This window comes from Garra rufa, chromosome 2 (genome assembly GCF_049309525.1).
Source record: "Garra rufa chromosome 2, GarRuf1.0, whole genome shotgun sequence".
In the NCBI taxonomy this organism is placed as follows: Eukaryota; Metazoa; Chordata; class Actinopteri; order Cypriniformes; family Cyprinidae; genus Garra; species Garra rufa.
In genome coordinates, this window is record NC_133362.1 from 16,297,422 (window position 1) to 16,319,325 (window position 21,904).

A 21,904-nucleotide genomic window follows, 5' to 3' on the forward strand; every position below is an offset into this window, starting at 1 on the left:
TTGGTTGTGCCTTACAGAAATAAGGCGGCACCCTAGTCTTCAGAAACCTTATGCATGTGTATTTATCAGCATGCAAGTTTATTCACACACCTCAAGTTGTTCATCCTCCAGCAGACGCAGCACCAGCACTCTTACGTCACTGACGGCCTTGGCATCACTGAGGAAGGTGAAAAGATTGTAGAAAACCATGATCTGCAGGTAGGTGAGAACGGTGTAACGTGCGTGCCATGAGCTGCTTCTTGAAATCTGTAACAAATAGCACCATCTGCTGGTCAGATCACACATTAAAGCCACACATTCATACATAACTCGCACTAAAACAGCACTGGAAAGTCACCTCCTCAAGTGCACTGAGAACTTGTGGGATCTGCTCTGAGTACAGCAGCACCTGAGACATGAGAGACAGACACGTCTTAGCATCTCTCTTCATCTCATCATAGCTGTCGTCATTCTCTACGGGAGCAATCTAGAAAAAGAGAGAGACAAGCTTAAAAACACAAGACTTGTAGACAGTGAAATAAATCACAGACAAAATTAGGACTCACTTTAAAAAGTAGAGGAAGAAGACGAAGCTGTTCTGGGACCACAGAAGAAAAGGAGCGTCCAGCACTGATCATCAACCACTTCAACACTATTACAAACACAAAATAGGCATAAAAACACTTCTGCACACTCATATTTGTTTTCTTAAACATTCACATTCACACACACAAATGGAAAGGAAAGACATATAAAGCACTCACCAGTTTTGAATAATTTGATGGCTTGTGTTCTCTCGTCTTGAACTCCCTCTGTGTTTTCCTCTATCACGTGGTTCTGGATCTCCTCTTCACCCTCTGTTAAAGGCTTAAGCCTGGCCAGCACACGCTCTGTGAACTCTGCGATGCGCGGGGACGTGGTGGGCTGAGTGTGTGGCAGGTTCACGTCGATCATGAAGATGTAGGTGAGCACACTGAAAGACAGGACAAGAATGAATACCAGATGTTTAATGTGGTACTAATATATACAGTGGGTTTTGACACAAAACCAAACATTAGCTCTGAAAAGACTGAACGTGTAGAAACATATCCACCTTTTTCTTTCTGTAAGAGTGAGCATGGCCATTGTAAATTCTATGGGTGTGGCTTCTGGTCTCATCCATGTCTAGCTATTTTTATCTGTACAAAACAGCTCATTTTGCTGCTTGATATTGCAAACTGATGTGAGTTACCATATTATTTGAATGTATTATCTCAATTATGAGCACACTGGTACTGCACGTTGTTATTCTTCTCGTTATTTCCCTACAGTGGCTAATGAACTGGAAGTCTCACCCATAGAATTACCTTCACGTTAAAGAAAAAGTTAGATAACTTTGACTTAATTTTTATGTTTAAGTACGTACCTGCCAATGCGTTCGCGTACATTCTTGTAGACCTGAGTGAGTTTGGGCTCTAGATATTGTAGTAACCTGTGAAGAAGCTCCGGGACTCTCCATTCCTGCTGAGCAAGACCCCCCTGCAGCACATACAGACGGCTGAAAAAGAGAGATGACAATGCATCCAATTTAAATGACAAACTTAGACACATTTACCATTTCCCATTCAGCTTTCAGAAGAGGAAGTGTGTGGTAGTACTGTCATACCAGGCGTCCACAAACGAGCCTCCTTCTCCAGTGACCGGTGATTCCATCAGCATCTCAAACAGCCAGTGCAGCTTTCGTGGGTCACGGCTCTCCTGTACAACACACAAATACATAAACATTAAATATTTTTGGGACAATATGAAAGAATGTAAAAGTTTGGGGTCTGTAAGATAGTTTTTTTTTTTTTTTAAAGAAGTCTCTTATGCTCACCAAAGCTGCATTTATTTGATAAAAAAAATAATATTGGGAAATATTAATTTGAATTTAAAATAGAAAACTTATTTTTAATTTTCATAATTTAAAATATACATTCATGTGATAGTAAAGCTGATTTATAAGCTGATTTGGTGCTCAAGAAACATTTTCAAGATTCTTTAATGAATAGAAATTTCAAAAGATCAGCATTTATATCAAATAGAAATATTTTGTAACATTATAAATGCCTTCACTGTCACTTTTGGTTTGGATTTTTTTTTAACTTTTTTTTTTTTTTTTTTTTTTTACACATTCACAAACCCAAATCTTTTGTATATTAACAGATTTTTCAGATTTCCTCAGATTTCAGTAGGGCTGTCAAACCATTAATCACAATGAATTGCATCCAAAATAAATGTTTGTGTTTGCATAATGTATGTGTGTGTACTTTGTATATTTATAATGTACATATAAATGCACACACATACATTTATAAATTTTACATTTATTTTAGATGCGATTAATCGTGGTTATTCGTTGGACAGCCCTAAATTGCTGTATATAAGAATATGAGATTTAAATTTAATCTTTTTATTTTAAATAGTATATGTTTTTTGACAATATTTGGAATAAGGATTATTGAAAGGAAATACAGATCTTCATCTTACTAAAAGATGAGTTTGTGCTCTAAAAAGAGTGACAAAGGGGTCCTTACGCAGGCAGTGGCGACACAGGTGCCCCAGTCTGTATACGTCTCAATGGTGATATTGGAAAGAGCTTTACGGAGGAGTGGACACAGCAGAGCCCACAGTTTTTCTACCTGTAACAAACACAACAGTGATGCTGAGGACTCAGTTTCTCCTAACTTTGTTGAATTGCACCTATGATATATGCATGTATGCTGACACCTTGCTGTAGCTCCAGTGTTTGGAGCCTCTGATGAGTCCAGAGATGATCTCCGCCACACAGCGCTGGGTGCTCTCATGGGAATCTGCAACCAGACGCTCCATATGAGGCTTCAGCAGAGGCAGGAAGGCATCGCCAAAGTTCCGAAAAAGACCCTTTGAAGTCACAAGACAATGTTTATTATGCAATCCATAGTTAATTGGCTAATTGTCAGACATTGAACCAAACTGTTTTAAACAAATAGATTATAGGCTTCTACAGGTAACATTTCAATGGGTTTAAAAAACAGATTGTAGATGCATGTCTCTCACCTTAAAGAGGCAAAATCGTCGTGGGCTGAATTTATCTTTCCCCTTCCTGTCCTCCAGAGACAAATAATGGATGAACTGATCTATGAACTGCTGGTCTGAGAAATGATCGTATATGATCCGTTCACTCTATAACACAGAAAACAGGCATAAACAAACCTAAGCAAACAAGGTGAAAACCATACTAAGATAAAAAAAAAAAACTGATACAAGAGTCTGTTAAAGGGGACATCAGATGCAAAATTTACTTTTACATGGTGTTTGGAGTGTTTGGTCTTAGCAGTGTGTGGACACAACCACCCTACAATGATAAAAATCCATTTACTCCTTTTATTTTTAAATCGGCAAAAATCCTAAACAATCAAGGAATACACAAAAGGAAAGAAGGAGAGGGGTGAGCAGTAGCTCATTATCATTTATAGAGGCATGCACCGAAACAGTTTCTGTGCATAGAGCTGTTTTTGACAAAGTAAAAAGGTGCACACGACCATTAAGGATTTTTTAATTATGCTGCAGACATTACATGAAGACCATAAAGAATTATACAAACTTGTGGAAAATGGGCATTTAATGTCCCTTTTAATTTTTATTTTGAAGTAGTTGGGTTTAGATGTCATGTGGTTTAAATATTTCTGTACCTCATTCATATCTTCTCTTGTTTTGCCCTGTTTGGGCTGTTCTTCAGGAGGGGCATAGAGCATCAGTTTCCTAAGAAAAAGAATTAACCATGAAATAAAACTGTATGTGTTCTTATGTACTGTATCTTCTGAACTGTATTGAAATGTTGTATTGCTCTTTAATCAAATTATAAATATACACTACCGTTCAAAAAGTAGGTTTTAAGCAGCCATTACGTCTTCAGTTTTTACAATTCTTTCTTATTAATATTAATGTTGAGAACAGTTGTGCTGCTTAATATTTTTTCTTCCAGATTTATTTGATGTATATAAAGTTTAAAAGAAATCTGTAATACTGAAAAAGGTCTTTACTGCCACTTTTGTGTTACCTTTTTGCGTGTACATACATTTTCTTTATATTCCTCACACAGAGCTATTGTATGGCTTTGGAAGACATAAAACATGGTGCATGAATCATGCTTTTAAACACTGCAAGTATATGTACTGTGGCCATGTGGAATATCCCCAGTGGGTTTTCTCAATGAAACAGCATTCATCCCAGTCCTCCTTGGAGCGTGGCAACCTGCTACTGTCATACTGCAGCCACTGATTATCAGGCCTGTCTCCCACCATCAGAGAGCCTAGAACTTTACCACCAGCTATATGAAGAACAGAAAAATTGAAAACACATATCTCAGATATTCTTAATTATGTGTCCATTTAGTGAGGCCAATCAGCTCTTACTGTATGGTTTGTGTACTCACATGACTGTAGGGAAGTTTTGAGCTCAGATATGTCATAGGGATTCACTGCCACTTTCTTGTGAGGTCTCTTGAGCTGCTTTAGAATTCCACCCACTGCTGATATCGCACCCTGAACAATAAATAGCATATGGCAGAAAGAAGTGTGTAGCTTGTGTAGCTCATAAGTATAATTGTGACGGAATGCACACACAAACATACATTGCGAACTAGGAGCGAGTCGTGGTTCAGGCTCTCAACGAAAAAGAGGACTGCAGAGGAAGGCAAGGGATGGTCATCTCTCAGCATTAGAGAGAGAAAGCCGATAGCTATCTGCTCAAACTTCCAGGGCCTGCCAAATAAACAAGCATATGACCAATGAATTTCCATTACTTCACCATCCAGACATTTGCTGTTCATTCTAACCAGACACAACGAGTAGACATACAGGTTTCGGTCATAAAGGCAGTCCAAAAGATCCACCACTAGCTTCTCATACTTCCTGTTAGAATTGATAATACAGAAGAAAAAAAAAATCAATTTCTGTGTATATCCACTGATATAAAATTAAAAAAACTATATACAAATATGCCTTTTATGTGTTTACTTACTGCACTGAGTCTTTGTTTTTCTGTTCCTGCCTCTTTCTTCCCTCCAGTTCCTCCTGTTCAGAGGCGGCACATGGAGCTGGTTCTGGGTTACTAGATTTCATCATTTTTAGAGCAGCCTCCACACAACTCTCTGGGATCTGTATAAATATAACAATAAATGTCACAATAAACATACTTTTACATTTGTTATAGCTGAAGCTGGTGTGCGATGCCAATAAATAGATTAGCAAAAATATTTTGTACTTTTTCTGTCAATAAGTACGCACTCCTATGTTGTTTCAAACCCGTAAGACCTTTGTTCATCTTCAGAACACAAATAAAGCTATTTTTGATTAAATCTGAGAGCTTTCTGAACCTGCAACACAACCAAAATGTTTAAGGCCCAGAAAGATAGGAAGGACATTATTGAATTAGTCCATGTAACATCTACCCTGGAAATCCAGAGGTCTCGCGAGAGCACAATTTGAATTGTCTCTGCAAGACACTCTGGCATCGAGCAATGATGCAGGTTACTGCATTACGTAAGCAGTTGTGGGAACCAATCAAATCGGTGTATCTGATGTAGGCGGGACAGAGGCGAGCTAAACTGATGACTACAGCGCTGCGACATCCGAATCATGTAGTAAACTTTGAAAGATCGCTGTTGCTACAGATGAACACCAGTTGTTTGAAACGGCTTTGGCCGCTACAATGAACGAGTTAGACTTGGCTTTTCATATAAAAGAGGAACAGAAAACCGAAAACTCGAATCGTTCCTTTGCAAGAAGGACGTTTATGCTGTTTTGCCGACTGGATACGGCAAGAGTTTAATCTATCAGTTCACGAGTTCACGCTTACATATAATTAGCCGGAGAATAGTAGTGCATGTTTGGCGTGCTGTCCGATGAAGGGCTCCGAGCTCGGGAGTGGCCCAAACCCAGAGTACCCCCCCAATAGGAGTAGTGAGAACTCGGAGTGATGAGATGGGGTGGTGGAGGTTTACTGATAAACCATCAAGTGAATTGAGGTGAGTCAGCTGTATTTAAACCTATGGCGCTGATTGACTTGAGTGGGCTCCTCTTGATGTTTCTGTTAATTGATGTTACTTGATTGTTAATGAAACATCATTTAGCTCTGCTGGTAGCTAAGCGTGTATTGTTGTGATTGGTCGTGGCGTTATCCAATTGTGTGCAGTGAGAGTTTCAAATGCATGCTTGGTGCCGCCCCTCGAGTTAGGCAGTTTTCATTGCTCGATCCCAGACCCTTAATCTTAATAGATTAGGGTCTGGATTTTTCCAGGCTATGTAACATCAGTAGTTTAACCGTAATGTTATGAAGCTACGAGAATACTTTTTGTGCATAAAGAAAACAAAAATAATGACTTTATTCAACAATTTCTTCTCTTCTTCTATTATTTTGACAATGTCCTTCTCCTTACTACCTTTCTGGGCCTTGAAACGTGGTAACTGCGTTGCTGTCTATGCAGGGAAAGAAAGCGCTCGGATTTCATCAAAAATACGTTAATTCCTGTTTTGAAGATGAGTCTTACGGGTTTGAAATTACATGAGGGTGAATAATTAAATTACAGAATTTTCATTTTTGGGTGAACTATCCCTTTGATGTTTTTTCTCATTTAGGCTACTATTTGTTGAACTCACAGATAAATCTATTCCGATGGTCTCATACTGGCGGTGGATTTTGTCAGCCAGATCATCGAAGAGCCGGACAACTGAAGGCTTCTCGAGAGACATACAGGGGCTCATACCAGAACGAACAATGGCAAGCCATGTGTCAGCAATGGAGTCCCAATACTGCAGGTTAGCAAGACAGATCCCAGAGTAGTTCCCCAACAGACAGTACAAGGCACCCTGGAGAACAGTAAAAAAAAAAAAAAAAAGGCATAGACAAAATATGATCCTATTCAATTTTCCAAAGCTGTCATGTCAGAACGATAAAAAAAAAAGGAAGAGAAAGATTTTTATTTTTTTCAGTGTATATTCATCCAAGACCTACTTTGAATTGCTGCTGGGTGACATCGGTCCTGTCTGGGTCCAGGTACTCCAGCACTGCAGGGGTGACGTCTCTACAGCATAAGCTGTAGGTTCCCAACGCGGTGAACAGCACAGTCTGAGCTTTACTCCTCACCTGAGGGAAAACAGAGACTATTAATGATGTATTCATTGAATTTGTCTGTAAATAGAATACATATGTTTGTTTGTATGTATGGCCTTTTCATACCTGACTGTACCTGCTGGTGGACAGTCTGAGCAGGTCATTTATCAAGTCCTGATGAATACTCCTGTAGCAGCATCCCTCTATGGTCAGATTTCTTAACTGAAACACACAGGCACAAAACACACTCAAAACTACTGGAAGCATAACAAAACATGCTAAAAAAAAGCCCTAAAATAATTGGGTGAATCTCATGAAAACCTGTTCAGGTCATTTGTTTTACTGTAAAATCAAAAGAATTGAATACAAATTTTTTCAATAGCTTTCATATTCGACATAGGCTTCATTTTCTTTATGAATAAAATTATATAGAACACCTTATTTGAATACAGTACTAAATTAGGTGTCAGCCTTTAAATTAATATAATACATTTAATTAAAAGGGACAAAAAAGAAAAGAAATGTGTCTGACAGGTTTTGTGAGACTCCCCCAAATGTTCTATAATTTGCATTTAATTATAATTATTATGAGTTACCTCATGTTGCAACATGACTCTGTCTATGAGTAGAGCTCTAATGTGCTGTTTACTGCCATGAAGCTGGAGAGAAGACAGAGCGTCAGTCAAATACAAGGCCAAATATAGAGATTTGTGACAGACATTAAATATGTGTCTAACCTTGTTCTCCATGGACTTCTTAATAAGACTGAAACTTTTCCATCGGGAGTCAAACTCATGTTTGTGTGAGCCTTTAAAGTGCAGCAGGTCATTAATGATCTACAAAGAGAAAACACCATTTGTCAGTCAAACCACTGCTTATCATCAATACAATACTGTAAATATCATGTGCAGATACACACAAATGTTAGAGAAAACCTGACAGTGCTGCAAATCACCTTTATAATTGAAAAGAGGGATTTGATGTCATCCTCTGAGTGCTCTAGAGTGTGGTCTGTATGGATAAAACAACAACAGTTGAAAGAGTCTTGAAAGGTACATACTGTAGCTTTCAGTTCAGTCAAAATATAACAGTAGTCATTTCTTTAATTAAAATGGTAATTTATCACACCTATAGATGTTAATAAGGTTAGAAAATCAATCTGCTGTATTGAACTTTAAAGTTTATATCTAGAACATGTCTCAGCACAACAGTATGTTAGAGTAACTTACGTAGTAGAGGTCTAATCATCTTACAGATGTCCTCTCTGTAGTTCTCTTTAGACAGGTCTGCCACAAAATCAATAATAAACAATGGTTAAGCAACTAATTCAACCAATCAATATAGCTCCAGCACTGATTTTAAACATTAGAATGGAAATGCTCACTTACCATAGTCTACTCCAGCGTACACGTTTGTCTCGCAGAGCTGAACCATACCGTTTATCCTGAAGCAGCATTGAAAAGTTTAAATATTATTAAATCAATGAAATGAAGTGTATCTTATGTTTTTGTAATTGTAGTACATTATATGTGTGTGTGCTTGTGTGTCACACTCACATGTTAGGAACAGGTTCTCCATGCAGTGGGGGCAGAAGGCTGCTTGCTCCCAGAAGGCAGTTATGAACAATGGACAAACTCTGTAGAACATCATCCCTAAAGAGACACAAAACACATTAGCAAATGAGTCTTTTCTTGAATTTTCTTTTGTGAATTTATGAATCAGGTTAAAATTTGTCCATTTATGAAAGAAACAAAAAACGGTAACACTTTACAATAAGGTTCATTAGTTAAACATTAGTTAATGTATTAACTAACATGAACTAACCATGAGCAATACATTTGTTAATGTATTTACTAATCTTAATTAACGTTAGTTAACGGAAACACAGTTGTTCATTGTTTGTTCATGTTAGTTCACACTGCATTAACTAATGTTAACAAGATTTTAATAATGTATTAGTAAATGTTGAAATTAACATTAACAAAGATTAATAAATGCTGTATAAGTCTAGTTCATTATTAGTTCATGTTAACTAATATGGTTAACTAATGTTAACTAATGAACCTTATTGTAAAGTGTTACCCAAAAATCTCTATATAGAGCTTAAATCAATCTTAAAGGGACAGTTCACCCAAAATAAAAAGATCTTTGTTATTTTTGTTTTCTTCACTCACAAAAAGTATTCCAATAGCTTCATAAAATTAAGGTTGAACCACTGATGTCACATAAAATATTTTAATGATGTCCTAACTACCTTTCTAGGCTTTGAATGTGTTAGTTCCCTTGCTGTCTACGCAGGTTCAGGAAGCTCTTCAAAAAGATCCTTATTTGTGTTCAGAAGATGAACAAAGTTACGGGTTTGGAATGGAATGACATGAGGGTAAGTAATTGATGACTGATTTTTTTAGTTTTGGGTGAACTAACCCTTTAAATCAGGGCCCAGGGGTATTTAAATATATTTTTATGAAACAGAAACTTAAACTAAATATAAAAAATGTCTATGATTAGATTAATCACAATTAATCTCTAATAGTTATAACCCCTTAAACACATTTAGTCCCCTTTTCAAGAAAATGCAGTTAAATATGAACATCTCTGGTTTGATGTTGATGAAGGGGAACTTTCTGTGCTGAGGGGGTATGTATTCAAACACGTTACTGTATCTTGTGACTGACCGGCTGATGTCTTGTTCTCCCTGTGCGTGTTTCTGCAAACGCTGTAGTTCAGGCTTTAACAGCAGATCCAGCAGATAGAAAACAAACTCTTTCTCTTCTGTGCTGGGCACGTGCCACTGGATGCCCAGGTTCAACAGGTCTCCAGGCCGACCCCAGTCCTGATCCAGAGAGAAGACAGACAACTAGTTGAACATCAACCTCCATGACACAAAAACATAAAAAAAGACAATAGTGTCCAATGTTTTGTGCAGTTAGGTATATTTTTGATAACTGGCATAATGTTTAAAATAGTTCTTGTTATATCTTTCCTTGACCCACTTTTAAGTCCTTAGGAAAAAGCATTACGTGGCTCATAAATATAGAAAATGAGGGGGGCTGTTCTGATATTCTGAGAATGCTGAGGTGGAGTCAAGATCAAATGAACCACGTAATAATACGTCAGAGAGAGAGGAAGGGTGACGTCTGTCTGTGTAAGAAAAGGTTCTCAGGTTAACAAGTGCTAGAGACAGCGATGGGGCTCCGCTAATCCAATCGTTTACTCAATCATCTCATCTGTTCTTCTTTGGAGACATTTAATGGGATAAAAGTAAAGACCACTCACAGGAGCAAACACAGAAACCAACTGCTGTTCTGGATAATTTACATGTTTTGAATTTCTACATTATATTTTCATACTTGTCTATACATTTTTTATTACTATACTTAACACTGATCATATTATTTACATAGTATTTACTAATTTATATAATGTTAATATCAACTAATTAATAATCAACGCTAAAATACAACAAGATTTTTTTTGCTTAATTAGTTCTTACATTTTTCTCCCAAGAAAAAGAGACCTCAGTAATCTATGCAAGCCTGTTTCCACCACTAAATAAAAAATTTAAAAAAGGTAATTGTAACTTTATGTAAGACTTTTTTTTTTTAGAATTGCAAGATACAAACTGGCAATTCTGACATTTTTTTTCTCTGAATTGTGAGACATAAACTCGCAACTGAGAGGTATGAAGTCAGATTTGCAAGATATAAACTCGCAAAAAACTGACTTTTTTTCCCGCAGAATTGCATGACATAAACCCACAAAAAGTTAGAATTTTCATATAAAACAGTAATTCTGACTTTTTTTCTCAGAATTGTAATACAATCGCATAATTGCGAGTTATAATTCAGAATTGCGTGATAAAAAAAATAAGACTCGCAAATGCAAGTTTGTATCTCACAATTCTGACTTTTTGTCAAAATTGTGAGTTTAGATCTCATAATTCTGACTATACATTGCAACTGTGCAATTCTGGGAAAAAATGTCAGATTTGCTAGTTTATATCAAAATTGTGACTTTTTTGTGAGTTTGTTAACATGCAATTCTGGGAAGAACGTTCAGATTTACTATTTTTTGTGGGTTTATGTCATGCAATTCTGGGGAAAAAAGTCGGATTTGTTAGTTTATATCAAAATTGTGACTTTTTTGTAAGTTTATGTTATGCAATTGCGGGAAAAAAGTCAGATTTGCAACCTTCTATCTCGCAATTCTGACTTAACTCGCAATTGCAAGTTTATTTCACACAATTGTGACTTAATTTCTCACAGTTGTGAGTATATATCTCACAATTCTGAAAAACGTCAGAATTGCATGTTTGTATCACACAGTTCTGAGAAAAAAAGTCAGAATTGGGAGATAAAAAGCTGCAATTATCTGTAATGCTTCTGAAGAGATCTTCACACTATATTTGAATTTAGATACCAAAGTCAGAATGTCAACTGAAGCATTTCTCATCAAACTGATTTAAGTACAAAACCAAATGGTCAAAGTTAAACTTTTCACATCGGTCAGCTCTGTACTCTTCCTGTACAGTACGTCAACAATTGCTTAAAAATGGACTCTTGGACACAATATGGATTCTTCAGGATTATGGCATCATATTTCAGATTTATTCTAAGCAGAGCTGAGCCTCATGTCATTATGAGAGGGTTAGTGTCAAAATCGCGCATCTCATTTTCCACTTGAGGCTGACCTTAATTGGAAGGTATGCGTCAGTGTGCTGCTGGACACCGCCGGGCATGCTGCAGTACTCTCTGGGATAGATGAGGGACATGGAGCGCAGGATGTGATAGAGCAACTTACAGGCCAGATTGTAGCCCTGCTTACATTTCAGGTGCAGAGTTAACTGAAGAATCTGCACCAGCTGAGACCTGTAGAGCAACAGCTGATCACCATCCACACGTGTCACCTACAAACAGAGACAAGCGCTGCAATTTTATACAACTCTTTGTAGTTATGTTTATAGCTACAGGAGTCCAATTAGAAATACATTTTCAGTTATAGATGCAAGAATCAAGTTCCAGATTTCAAGAGCTCTAAAAATATTTTTAGAATTTGTTTTCTAGATTGATATTTAATCATAGATATACACTACTAGTCAAAAGTTTTCATGTTTTTTTTAAAAAGTCTTTTCTGCTCATCAAGCCTGCATTTATTTGATCCGAAGTACAGCAAAAACAGCAAAATTCTGAAATATTTTTACTATTTAAAATAACTGTTTTCTATTCAAATATTTTTTTAAATGTAATTTATTCCTATGATCGAACCTAAATTTTCAGGGTTCTTTGATGAATAGAAAGATTCAAAGATCAGAAATGATGTGAAATAAAAAGCTTTTGTAACATTATACACTACACAATTCAAAGGCTTGGAGTCAGTATATATATTTTTTAGTGGGGGGAATAAATTGTAGAAATTAATAATTGTATTTAGCAAGGATGCTTCAAATTGATCAAAAGGCATAATAAAGACATTTATAATGTTACAAAAAGATTTCCGTTTCAGATAAACACTGTTGTTCTGAACTTTCTATTCATCAAAGAAACCTAAAAAAATTCTACTCAGCTGTTTTCAACATAATAATAATAATAATAAATGTTTTTTGAGCAGTAAATCAGAATATTAGAATGATTTCTAAAGGATCATGTGACTGGAGTAATGATGCTTAAAATCCAGCTTTGAAATCACAGGAATAAATGACATTTTAAAATATATTAAAATAGAAATCAATTATTTTAAATAGTAAAAATATAAAAAAATTACTGGTTTTGCTGTACGTTGGATCAAATAAATACAGACTTGCTAAGCAGAAGAGACTTCTTTAAAAAAACATTTTTTTAGTAGACCGGTAGCGTAAATTAGATTAAGATTTTATCATTTCCAAAGTTACAGATTTTCATAATTAGATTAAACTGGCTACAAGTTGTAGAATCCAGTGCTGACCTCAGACAACAGCTGGAGGTTCCACATCAGCTCTTTATCCAGCTCCTCATCATTTAATATCTCTTCATCTGTGAAAACACAGTATATTTACATAAAACTCACAACACATGCAGCAATACATATACTACGGTTAACACACCATATGCAGGTGGAACTTACAGGCTGAGATTTGTAGTATGGCATTACAGCAGTGAGGCAAAAAACGTTTCAGAGCCTCTGCTGGGTGACACTGAAAGGAGAATAATAATTTAAATTGCTCAGCCAAACATTTTGAGAAACACTGTCAGCTGTGGATGTCAGCAAGTTGAGCTAAGAACACTGACCTTGGTTGAAGCTCGGCACATGTTTGCCACCATCCGTCCAGCCACGTGTGTCTCAAAGATGTTTGTGGTGGCAAAGTTAAAGACCTTTTCCAGAGCCACCTATAAAAATGTAGGAAATATGTTCAGATATCATCACACAGTTAAAGCACTATGGAAATACACTTCTGTTTCAGTTTGGGGTCTGTTAGATTTATAATTTTGAAAGAAATTATAGCTTTTATTTAGAAAGGATACATTACATCGATCAAAAGTGAAAGTGGAACATTTAGAATGCTACAAAAGATTTCCATTCCAAATAAATGCAGTTTTTTTTAACTTTCCATTCACAAAAGCATCTCATGGATAATGTGACACTGCAGACTGGAGTAATGGCTGCATTTTATTATAGAAAGCCAGCCTTGGTTAGCATAAGAGACTTACGAATCACAAACTTTTGAGTGGTATTATGGGTTATGACTAGGTTTAACTCTATTGGTAAAAAGAGAGTGTGTGTGTGTGTGTGTGTGTGTGTGTGTGTGTGTGTGTGTGTGTGTGTGTGTGTGTGTGTGTGCGCGTGTGTGTGTGTGTGTGTGTGTGTGTGTGTGTGTGTGTGTGTGTGTGTGTGTGTGTGTGTGTGTGTGTGTTTATAATGACCTGGAATATTTCCATAGAGCATTGTGTGAGGATAGTGCTGAATGTGGAGGACAGGCCCAGCTCCACCAGACTCTCCAGATGAGTCATTTTCTCTGTCTCCATCTCCTCCCGGGTCTGTTCCAGTGTACTTGTGTCGATCAGTGCAAAACACCTAAATATACAAAAATAACAATGAGGGCATAGAAAGAAAAAGACATGCATAGTATTCAGAGACAACAACAAGAATCTGTACCTATCAATAAATTGAAGAACAAAATACTCAAACTCTGCTGAGGCAGAACACAACTCTTTTTCCACCTGCACAAAGTAAATAATGAGAAGATTGAGTTGCAAATGAATTATGACATGTGAAAAAATTCTAACGAGAGGAGGATGTCTCACCTGTGTGAGGTCATCTCTTGTCTGAACAGCAGCTGAACAGTCCACCAATGGCACAAGGGTAACAAAAGTCGCTAAAAATTGGAATGTTATCTGAAAAAGAATAAACACTTTAAATTACTATATGATATTCTTAGCTAGGACAGGGAAATAAATAATCAGTATTAATTTTAACCTAGTAATATTTTTTTTCTTTCTGTTTTTTCACTTTTTATTTTAAAGGTGCCATAGAATGTAAAACTGTGTTTACCTTGGCATAGTTAAATAATAACAGTTCAGTACATGGACATGACATACCATGAGTCTCAAAAACCCTCGTTTCCTCCTTCTTATATAAATCTAGTGTTTGCAAAAGACCACCGAAAAATAGGTCAATTCCAACATAACACCGACTGTTACGCAATAGCCCCAGGATCGTTAATAGTTATGCACCCCAACATTTGCATAGCCCAATCATCATTAACTTCAGATGGTGAATGATGGAGAAATAACTGCGCTGATGATGGAGAATGATTTACAGATCCCGAGTATCACTGACAAGCAGCCGAACTTGTGTGGTAAGTAAGCACTCCCTCTGCATTATAACTTTAGACAGAGCACATGCGATCATAGTAATGAGACTAAAATATCGGCGATTCAAAACGGCAGATTCAACAAACCACATATTTAAAGCGGCTAGAGCTCCTAATTAAATATATTTTTTTATCCATGTGCGAGCTATAGAGATGAGCAGCTCTGTGAAACAGCCAATCAGAGCAGAGCTCATTAATATTCATGAAGCTTCCAAATAAGGCAATAACAGAGCATTTCATTCTAGGGACAAATCCTAGGGTTGTAAATGGACCTGTAAAACCATTTCTGGAGATTTTTTGCCCTTTCCTATGCCATATACCTTCTATGTAGATATCATAGAACAATTTAAAACATTGTATAAATGCATTCTATGGCACCTTTAAGTATTGGTCATTTTGTTATGTGTTTTTGACATTTTTGTTATTTTATGCATTTATTTTATCCAAAGTACAGCAAAAAAAGTGAAATATTTTTCAGTTTAAAATGTTTTTTATTTGATTATATTTTAAAATGTAATTTATTCCTGTAATCAAAGCTAAATTTTCAGCATTATTACTCCAGTTTTTAATGTCACATTTCCTTCGGAAATCATTCTAATATTCATCTTTGATGAATAGAAAGATCCAAAGCTTAGTATTTAACTGAAATAAAAGGCTTTTGTAACATTATGCACTATTTTATGTGGAGGAAAGAAATTATAATGTTTCAAAATGCTGTTCTTCTTCATAAAAGAAACCTGAAAAAAATTCTACTCAGCTGTTTTCAACATAATAATAATAATAATAATAAATATAAATGTTTTTGAGCAGCAGTAATGATGACTAAAAATTCTACTTTGAAATCACAGGAATAAATTTCATTTTAAAATATATTAAAATAGAAAACAGTTATTTTAAATTACATATATATATATATATTTATTAATATATTTATTTACTTCAATTAATTCAAATATTTTTCATTAGTTTACCAATTTTCTTTGGCAATTTTCATTATCAATAACTGTCTTGTACAGACTCTCACCATGCACTTGCTGAAGTCATTGGGGTCGACCCCAGGCAGGGCCCTCAAAAGGAGAGGCAGCATGTGTGTGGGGCCCTCTGGAAACCTCTGGCCCCCGGCCACCAGGCTTCGTGCCACACCGATCATACAGCTTAGAGTGGCAGTAAGCTGGTGAGGCTCGATGAGGGTCTCCATGGCAGGATATGTCCTTAAATTAGATGAAGAACAGGAGAAAAAAAAGTCTCAAAAATGCTTTTATGTGATAACGTCAAACCCATCATCCACTCATCAACTGATTGTCTCAATTCTAACAAGCTGAATTGTACAAAACAACTATAAAATGACTGTACTCTAAACATGGTTCACTCAAAATATATTAGCATGTACATTAAAAAACAAACACACACTTACTTCTCCAGCACTGGAGGAATGACTAGTTCAGGTCTGAGCAGGGCAAGGTTTTGCAGGGCCTGGGCAGCATCCAGGCTGCCAGTTTTGCTAAACATTGCCATTAACACAGGCTGCTTCATACTTTCCACAAAGTCTGTAATGTCCTGCTCACTGAGAAGGTGGCTCTCGGGAACAGGAGTCAGCCACGTTGGTGTCCGGTAGCGCTCTCGATGCAGACGCTTCACAACGCTGGCAGGTAATCGCTGAACGAGCTTCATGAGTTTCATCTAGGAATGGATTATAAATAAAAAAGAAAATAGAAAATAAAATATTGTTACATGATTTGATTTTTGTCTCCATTATTAAGTAGTACAATGAAAGAAGAAGGAAATCATGGGGGAAAAAATGGGAAATGGAGCTCTGACCATAATGATATTATAACAACTGGAAAACAGCTTGAATAAACAAACTTTAATACCCATCCAGCACCCACATCTGTAATGGGTCTGTAATTATGAGATTTATTTAGACAACTGTGTCACTGAAGCCTAAATAAATAAAGCAAACATGGATTAAACGAAATGTTAGTTCTACTGAGCTGTCAAAAAAATTGCACCGCAACTGCCATTTGATCAAAGAGATGAATATTAACTCGACTTCTGATTCTCATTTCATTGAGTTAGCATGTCGGACTTTGCCACATTCCCTCCTGCAATAAAACGTTTTGTACCCCGTGATGCCCACCGCAAACCACACATTTCATTTGCATCAAAGGAAGAACACTTTCTGTAAGCTTCTGAAAACAAATCAGATGTTCCACAGACTGCACACATCTCATCAGCAGCTCAAAGGGAAAGACAAAGTCATATAGCAACAATGTGGTGACAATAAAAGGACAAAGCTTTCACAGGGTTTACTGCGGCATTTGAAACCGAGAACTAGATGCCTCCCCCAGTCAAAGCAAACACGCATCCCTGGAAAGACAAACTGTCCTGTGGTCTATGAGGAGATGTTTCTAGAAAAAGAATGGCATGCATTGTTGATAGCAGCACTGTGTTTCAAACAGACACAGCTGCAAGCTCTTAAAAAGCATTCTGGGAGACAGATTAGCAGTTTAAAGACCTTGTCCAATTTTAACACAATAACTTATTCGTTAATACTTAAACAGTTGAGGTCAAAATTTACGTCCCCCTTTCAGAATCTGCAAAATGTTAATTATTTTACCAAAATAAGAGAGATCATACAAAATGCATGTTATGGTTTATTTAGCACTGACCTGAATAAGATATTTCACATAAAAGCAAAAGCAAGAATGTTTACATATAGTCCACAAGAGAAAATAGATGATAGACTGAAAACTTTTTGAATTTGTCTTCTGGGAAACATGTAATTATCTTCTGTAGCCTCTGAAGGGTAGTACTAAATGAAGAAATATGATATTTAGGCAAAATAAGAAAAATGTACACATCTCCATTCTGTTCAAAAGTTTTCACCCCCAGGTTCTTTATGCATTGTATGCTTCTATAATAGTTGCATAGGACTCCCTCAGTTGTCCTCAGTGTGAAATGTTGGATTTCAAAATCATACAGTCTTTGTTGGAAAGGGTTCAAATACACAAAAATGCTGGAAACCCAAAGAATTTGTGGGACCTGAGGATTTTCCTGAAGAACAGCATGAGTTTAACTGTTCAGGACAAACAAGGGATTAATGAACAACTATCACTAAACAAAAAAACACAACTGTGGATCATTCAGGTAAGAAGACAGTATTAAGAATCAAGGGGATGTAAACTTTTGGACGGGGTCATTTTTTATAAATTCAACTATTATTTTGTCTTGTGGACTATATGTAAACATGCTTGCTTTTGCTTTTATGTGAAATATCTTATTCAGGTCAGTACTAAATAATAACATGCATTTTGCATGATCCCTCTTATTTTGCTAAAATAATTTACATTTTGCAGATTCTGAAAGGGGGATGTAAACTTTTGACCTCAACTGTACAGTCGTGGCCAAAAGTTTTGAGAATGACACAAATAATAGTTTTCACAAGGTTTGCCGCTAAACTGCTTTTAGATCTTTGTTTCAGTTGTTTCTGTGATGTACTGAAATATAATTACAAGCACTTCATACGTTTCAAAGGCTTTTATCGACAATTACATGACATTTATGCAAAGAGTCAGTATTTGCAGTGTTGGCCCTTCTTTTTCAGGACCTCTGCAATTCGACTGGGCATGCTCTCAATCAACTTCTGGGCCAAATCCTGACTGATAGCAACCCATTCTTTCATAATCACTTCTTGGAGCTTGTCAGAATTAGTGGGTTTTTGTTTGTCCACCCGCCTCTTGAGGATTGACCACAAGTTCTCAATGGGATTAAGATCTGGGGAGTTTCCAGGCCATGGACCCAAAATTTCAACGTTTTGGTCCCCGAGCCACTTAGTTATCACTTTTGCCTTATGGCACGGTGCTCCATCGTGCTGGAAAATGCATTGTTCTTCACCAAACTGTTGTTGGATTGTTGGAAGAAGTTGCTGTTGGAGGGTGTTTTGGTACCATTCTTTATTCATGGCTGTGTTTTTGGGCAAAATTGTGAGTGAGCCCACTCCCTTGGATGAGAAGCAACCCCACACATGAATGGTCTCAGGATGCTTTACTGTTGGCATGACACAGGACTGATGGTAGCGCTCACCTTTTCTTCTCCGGACAAGCCCTTTTCCAGATGCCCCAAACAATCGGAAAGAGGCTTCATCAGAGAATATGACTTTGCCCCAGTCCTCCGCAGCCCATTCGCCATACTTTTTTGCAGAAGATCAATCTGTCCCTGATGTTTTTTTTGGAGAGAAGTGGCTTCTTTGCTGCCCTTCTTGACACCAGGCCATCTTCCAAAAGTCTTGGCCTCACTGTGCGTGCAGATGCGCTCACACCTGCCTGCTGCCATTCCTGAGCAAGCTCTGCACTGGTGGCACTCCGATCCCGCAGCTGAATCCTCTTTAGGAGACGATCCTGGCGCTTGCTGGACTTTTTTGGATGCCCTGAAGCCTTCTTAACAAGAATTGAACCTCTTTCCTTGAAGTTCTTGATGATCCTATAAATTGTTGATTTAGGTGCAATCTTAGTAGCCACAATATCCTTGTCTGTGAAGCCATTTTTATGCAACACAATGATGGCTGCACGCGTTTCTTTGCAGGTCACCAAGGTTAACAATGAAAGAACAATGATTTCAAGCATCACCCTCCTTTTAACATGTCAAGTCTGCCATTCTAACCCAATCAGCCTGATCTCTGATCTCCAGGCTTGTGCTCATCAACATTCTCACCTGAGTCAACAAGACGATTACTGAAATTATCTCAGCAGGTCCTTTAATGACAGCAATGAAATGCAGTGGAAAGGTTTTTTTTGGGGATTAAGTTCATTTTCATGGCAAAGAAGGATTATGCAATTCATCTGATCACTCTTCATAACATTCTGGAGTATATGCAAATTGCTATTATAAAAACTTAAGCAGCAACTTTTCCAATTTCCAATATTGATGTAATTGTCAAAACTTTTGGCCACGACTGTACATAATATATAATTTATACTTTAATAAATTTCAGAATCAGAAATCTCCACGAGTAACTCACCAGCCAGCGGCCATGGTTGGAAGGGTGGAAAAACGAGGCAATACTGTCAAAAAGGCCACTGAGCTGGGTCTGGGTCTGCTTGCTGGGCCCTCCCTAAAATACATTAAAATATAAAGCAAATGCATTACATCATATCCTGATGGTTTTGGTAACTTGATGGCATTTCAATAGCAATTAGAAACATATGAGTTTCATTTTACACTGACCAGCAAAGCAGAAATCCAGATGACTACATAACTGATGTCATAGGCATTTGTCAGATATCTGGAAACCAGCATCTGACTGGATCCTACAGGAAGATTAAGACTCCTTAAGATCCTTGTGAAGATCTATAAACAGAGACAGAATACAAACTGTATAACCAGCAATACTTCCAGAATTTTACTCATCCCATCTCATCCAAGATGTTCATGTCTTTCTTTTTTCAGTCAAAAAGAAATTAAGGATTTTGAGGAAAACATACCAAGATTTTTTTTCCATATAGAGGACTGTAATGGTGCCCAACAAGTTGAAGGTCCAAATTGCAGTTTCAATGCAGCTTCAAAGGGCTCTACACAATCTCAGCCAAGGAATAAGGGTAAAACCTATATACTTTTTAACTACAAATGCTCGTCTTGCACTAGCTCACGCATTAGGTAATCATGAACATGTAACATAGGCAGAAGTACCTACCCAGTGTTTACAAAGAAAACGTCCAAATTCAACGGCCTTTATGAAAAAAGGTAAAACAATGATATTGGACGAATTTGAAGGTGAAGGAAAAAAAGTACACCCATGTGCATGGCAGTGCTAGTGCAAGACAAGCATTTGTTTAAAAGTATATAAATGTTTATTTTTGTTTAGAAAATGGCTGATCATTTCGCTAGACAATACCTCATCTGGAATCGTGCAGAGCCCTTTAAAGCTGCATTGAAACTGCAATTTGGATCTTCAACCCGTTGACTCTCATTAAAGTCCATTATATGGACAAAAATTATGTATGTTTTCCTCCAAAAACATATTTCTTTTGACCGAAGAAACACAGACATGAACATCTTGGATGCCATAGGGGTAAATAGGAGTAAAAGATTAGGAATACAGACATGAAACAACAAAGGAAAATCACTTAAACAAGAAACTTATTACTGAGAGCAAAAGTTTTGGAGCAATGTCTCTCCACGGTAACAGTAAAATAACCATCTCACCTTCGGTATATAAGGGTCCCAATCAATGTAACCAATGTTGTCATTTGCCAGGCGTGCAAAAAGACTGACAAGATTCTGGAACAGACAAAATCAGATTAATACTAATGTAATGAACTACCAAAGTGAGATGAAATCTAACCTAGTGATTTGATAGCAATTACACTCACCACTTCCCAGCTTGGAAGGTTCTGCACAGACACCCACAGGCTTATCAACTCATCAAACCAAAGTCTGCAGAAATACACAAACCAAAATACTTCATGCAACATGCCATCACATAAAAATATCTTTAGTGAAGACTGGAAAAAATAGAATTTGCGTCAGATATGTGACAGTTGCGTAACATACTGTACCATATTGTATTTTACAATGCAAGTCCTAAGACTACAACTTTCCTTTATCTGGTTATTCTAGTTTGTATTTCATATACATTAATAACATGTCATGGTTGTTCCATAAATCTGTCATGATGCTTTGTGCATTTCATGATAAATAAAATTAATGTATGATCTTTTTTAAAGAAATGCTGAAAACTAAAAACATTTATTTTAAATTGCAATAATACTTCACGATATTACTGTTTTACTCTACTTGTGATCAAATAGATTTAAAATTCTACTGAACAGTTTTTGAACAGTAGTGTGTGTGTGTGTGTGTGTGTGTGTGTGTGTGTGTGTGTGATTTCCTTCAAGTCTAATATATAGACTAATAGGATTGACTGTGGAAGTGAAAGCAGGCTGAAAGTGTGCCACAAAGTTCAGGCAA

The 21,904-nt window shown here is 36.8% G+C and overlaps 1 protein-coding gene across 1 annotated transcript in view; it reads right to left on the bottom strand.

Annotated features, from left to right (window-relative positions):
* psme4a (proteasome activator subunit 4a) overlaps window positions 1–21,904 on the bottom strand; it is a 38,889-nt gene that overhangs the window by 9,297 nt on the left and 7,688 nt on the right. The window contains exons 7-44 of the mRNA XM_073833791.1: window positions 21,307–21,370; window positions 21,140–21,214; window positions 20,162–20,284; window positions 19,956–20,048; window positions 16,353–16,618; window positions 15,963–16,149; window positions 14,370–14,459; window positions 14,221–14,285; window positions 13,989–14,139; window positions 13,356–13,454; window positions 13,192–13,261; window positions 13,033–13,100; window positions 11,783–11,998; window positions 9,768–9,925; window positions 8,649–8,744; window positions 8,481–8,536; window positions 8,322–8,378; window positions 8,048–8,103; window positions 7,830–7,928; window positions 7,689–7,751; window positions 7,219–7,314; window positions 6,994–7,125; window positions 6,639–6,848; window positions 5,002–5,138; window positions 4,839–4,892; window positions 4,613–4,742; window positions 4,415–4,523; window positions 4,156–4,309; window positions 3,672–3,741; window positions 3,037–3,162; window positions 2,728–2,880; window positions 2,535–2,639; window positions 1,625–1,716; window positions 1,385–1,516; window positions 744–952; window positions 546–631; window positions 338–466; window positions 91–246 (exon numbers count right to left, since the gene is read on the bottom strand). Of these exons, the coding sequence (XP_073689892.1) occupies window positions 91–246; window positions 338–466; window positions 546–631; window positions 744–952; window positions 1,385–1,516; window positions 1,625–1,716; window positions 2,535–2,639; window positions 2,728–2,880; window positions 3,037–3,162; window positions 3,672–3,741; window positions 4,156–4,309; window positions 4,415–4,523; window positions 4,613–4,742; window positions 4,839–4,892; window positions 5,002–5,138; window positions 6,639–6,848; window positions 6,994–7,125; window positions 7,219–7,314; window positions 7,689–7,751; window positions 7,830–7,928; window positions 8,048–8,103; window positions 8,322–8,378; window positions 8,481–8,536; window positions 8,649–8,744; window positions 9,768–9,925; window positions 11,783–11,998; window positions 13,033–13,100; window positions 13,192–13,261; window positions 13,356–13,454; window positions 13,989–14,139; window positions 14,221–14,285; window positions 14,370–14,459; window positions 15,963–16,149; window positions 16,353–16,618; window positions 19,956–20,048; window positions 20,162–20,284; window positions 21,140–21,214; window positions 21,307–21,370 (4,432 nt within the window). The remainder of the gene's footprint in view (window positions 1–90; window positions 247–337; window positions 467–545; window positions 632–743; window positions 953–1,384; window positions 1,517–1,624; window positions 1,717–2,534; window positions 2,640–2,727; window positions 2,881–3,036; window positions 3,163–3,671; window positions 3,742–4,155; window positions 4,310–4,414; window positions 4,524–4,612; window positions 4,743–4,838; window positions 4,893–5,001; window positions 5,139–6,638; window positions 6,849–6,993; window positions 7,126–7,218; window positions 7,315–7,688; window positions 7,752–7,829; window positions 7,929–8,047; window positions 8,104–8,321; window positions 8,379–8,480; window positions 8,537–8,648; window positions 8,745–9,767; window positions 9,926–11,782; window positions 11,999–13,032; window positions 13,101–13,191; window positions 13,262–13,355; window positions 13,455–13,988; window positions 14,140–14,220; window positions 14,286–14,369; window positions 14,460–15,962; window positions 16,150–16,352; window positions 16,619–19,955; window positions 20,049–20,161; window positions 20,285–21,139; window positions 21,215–21,306; window positions 21,371–21,904) is intronic.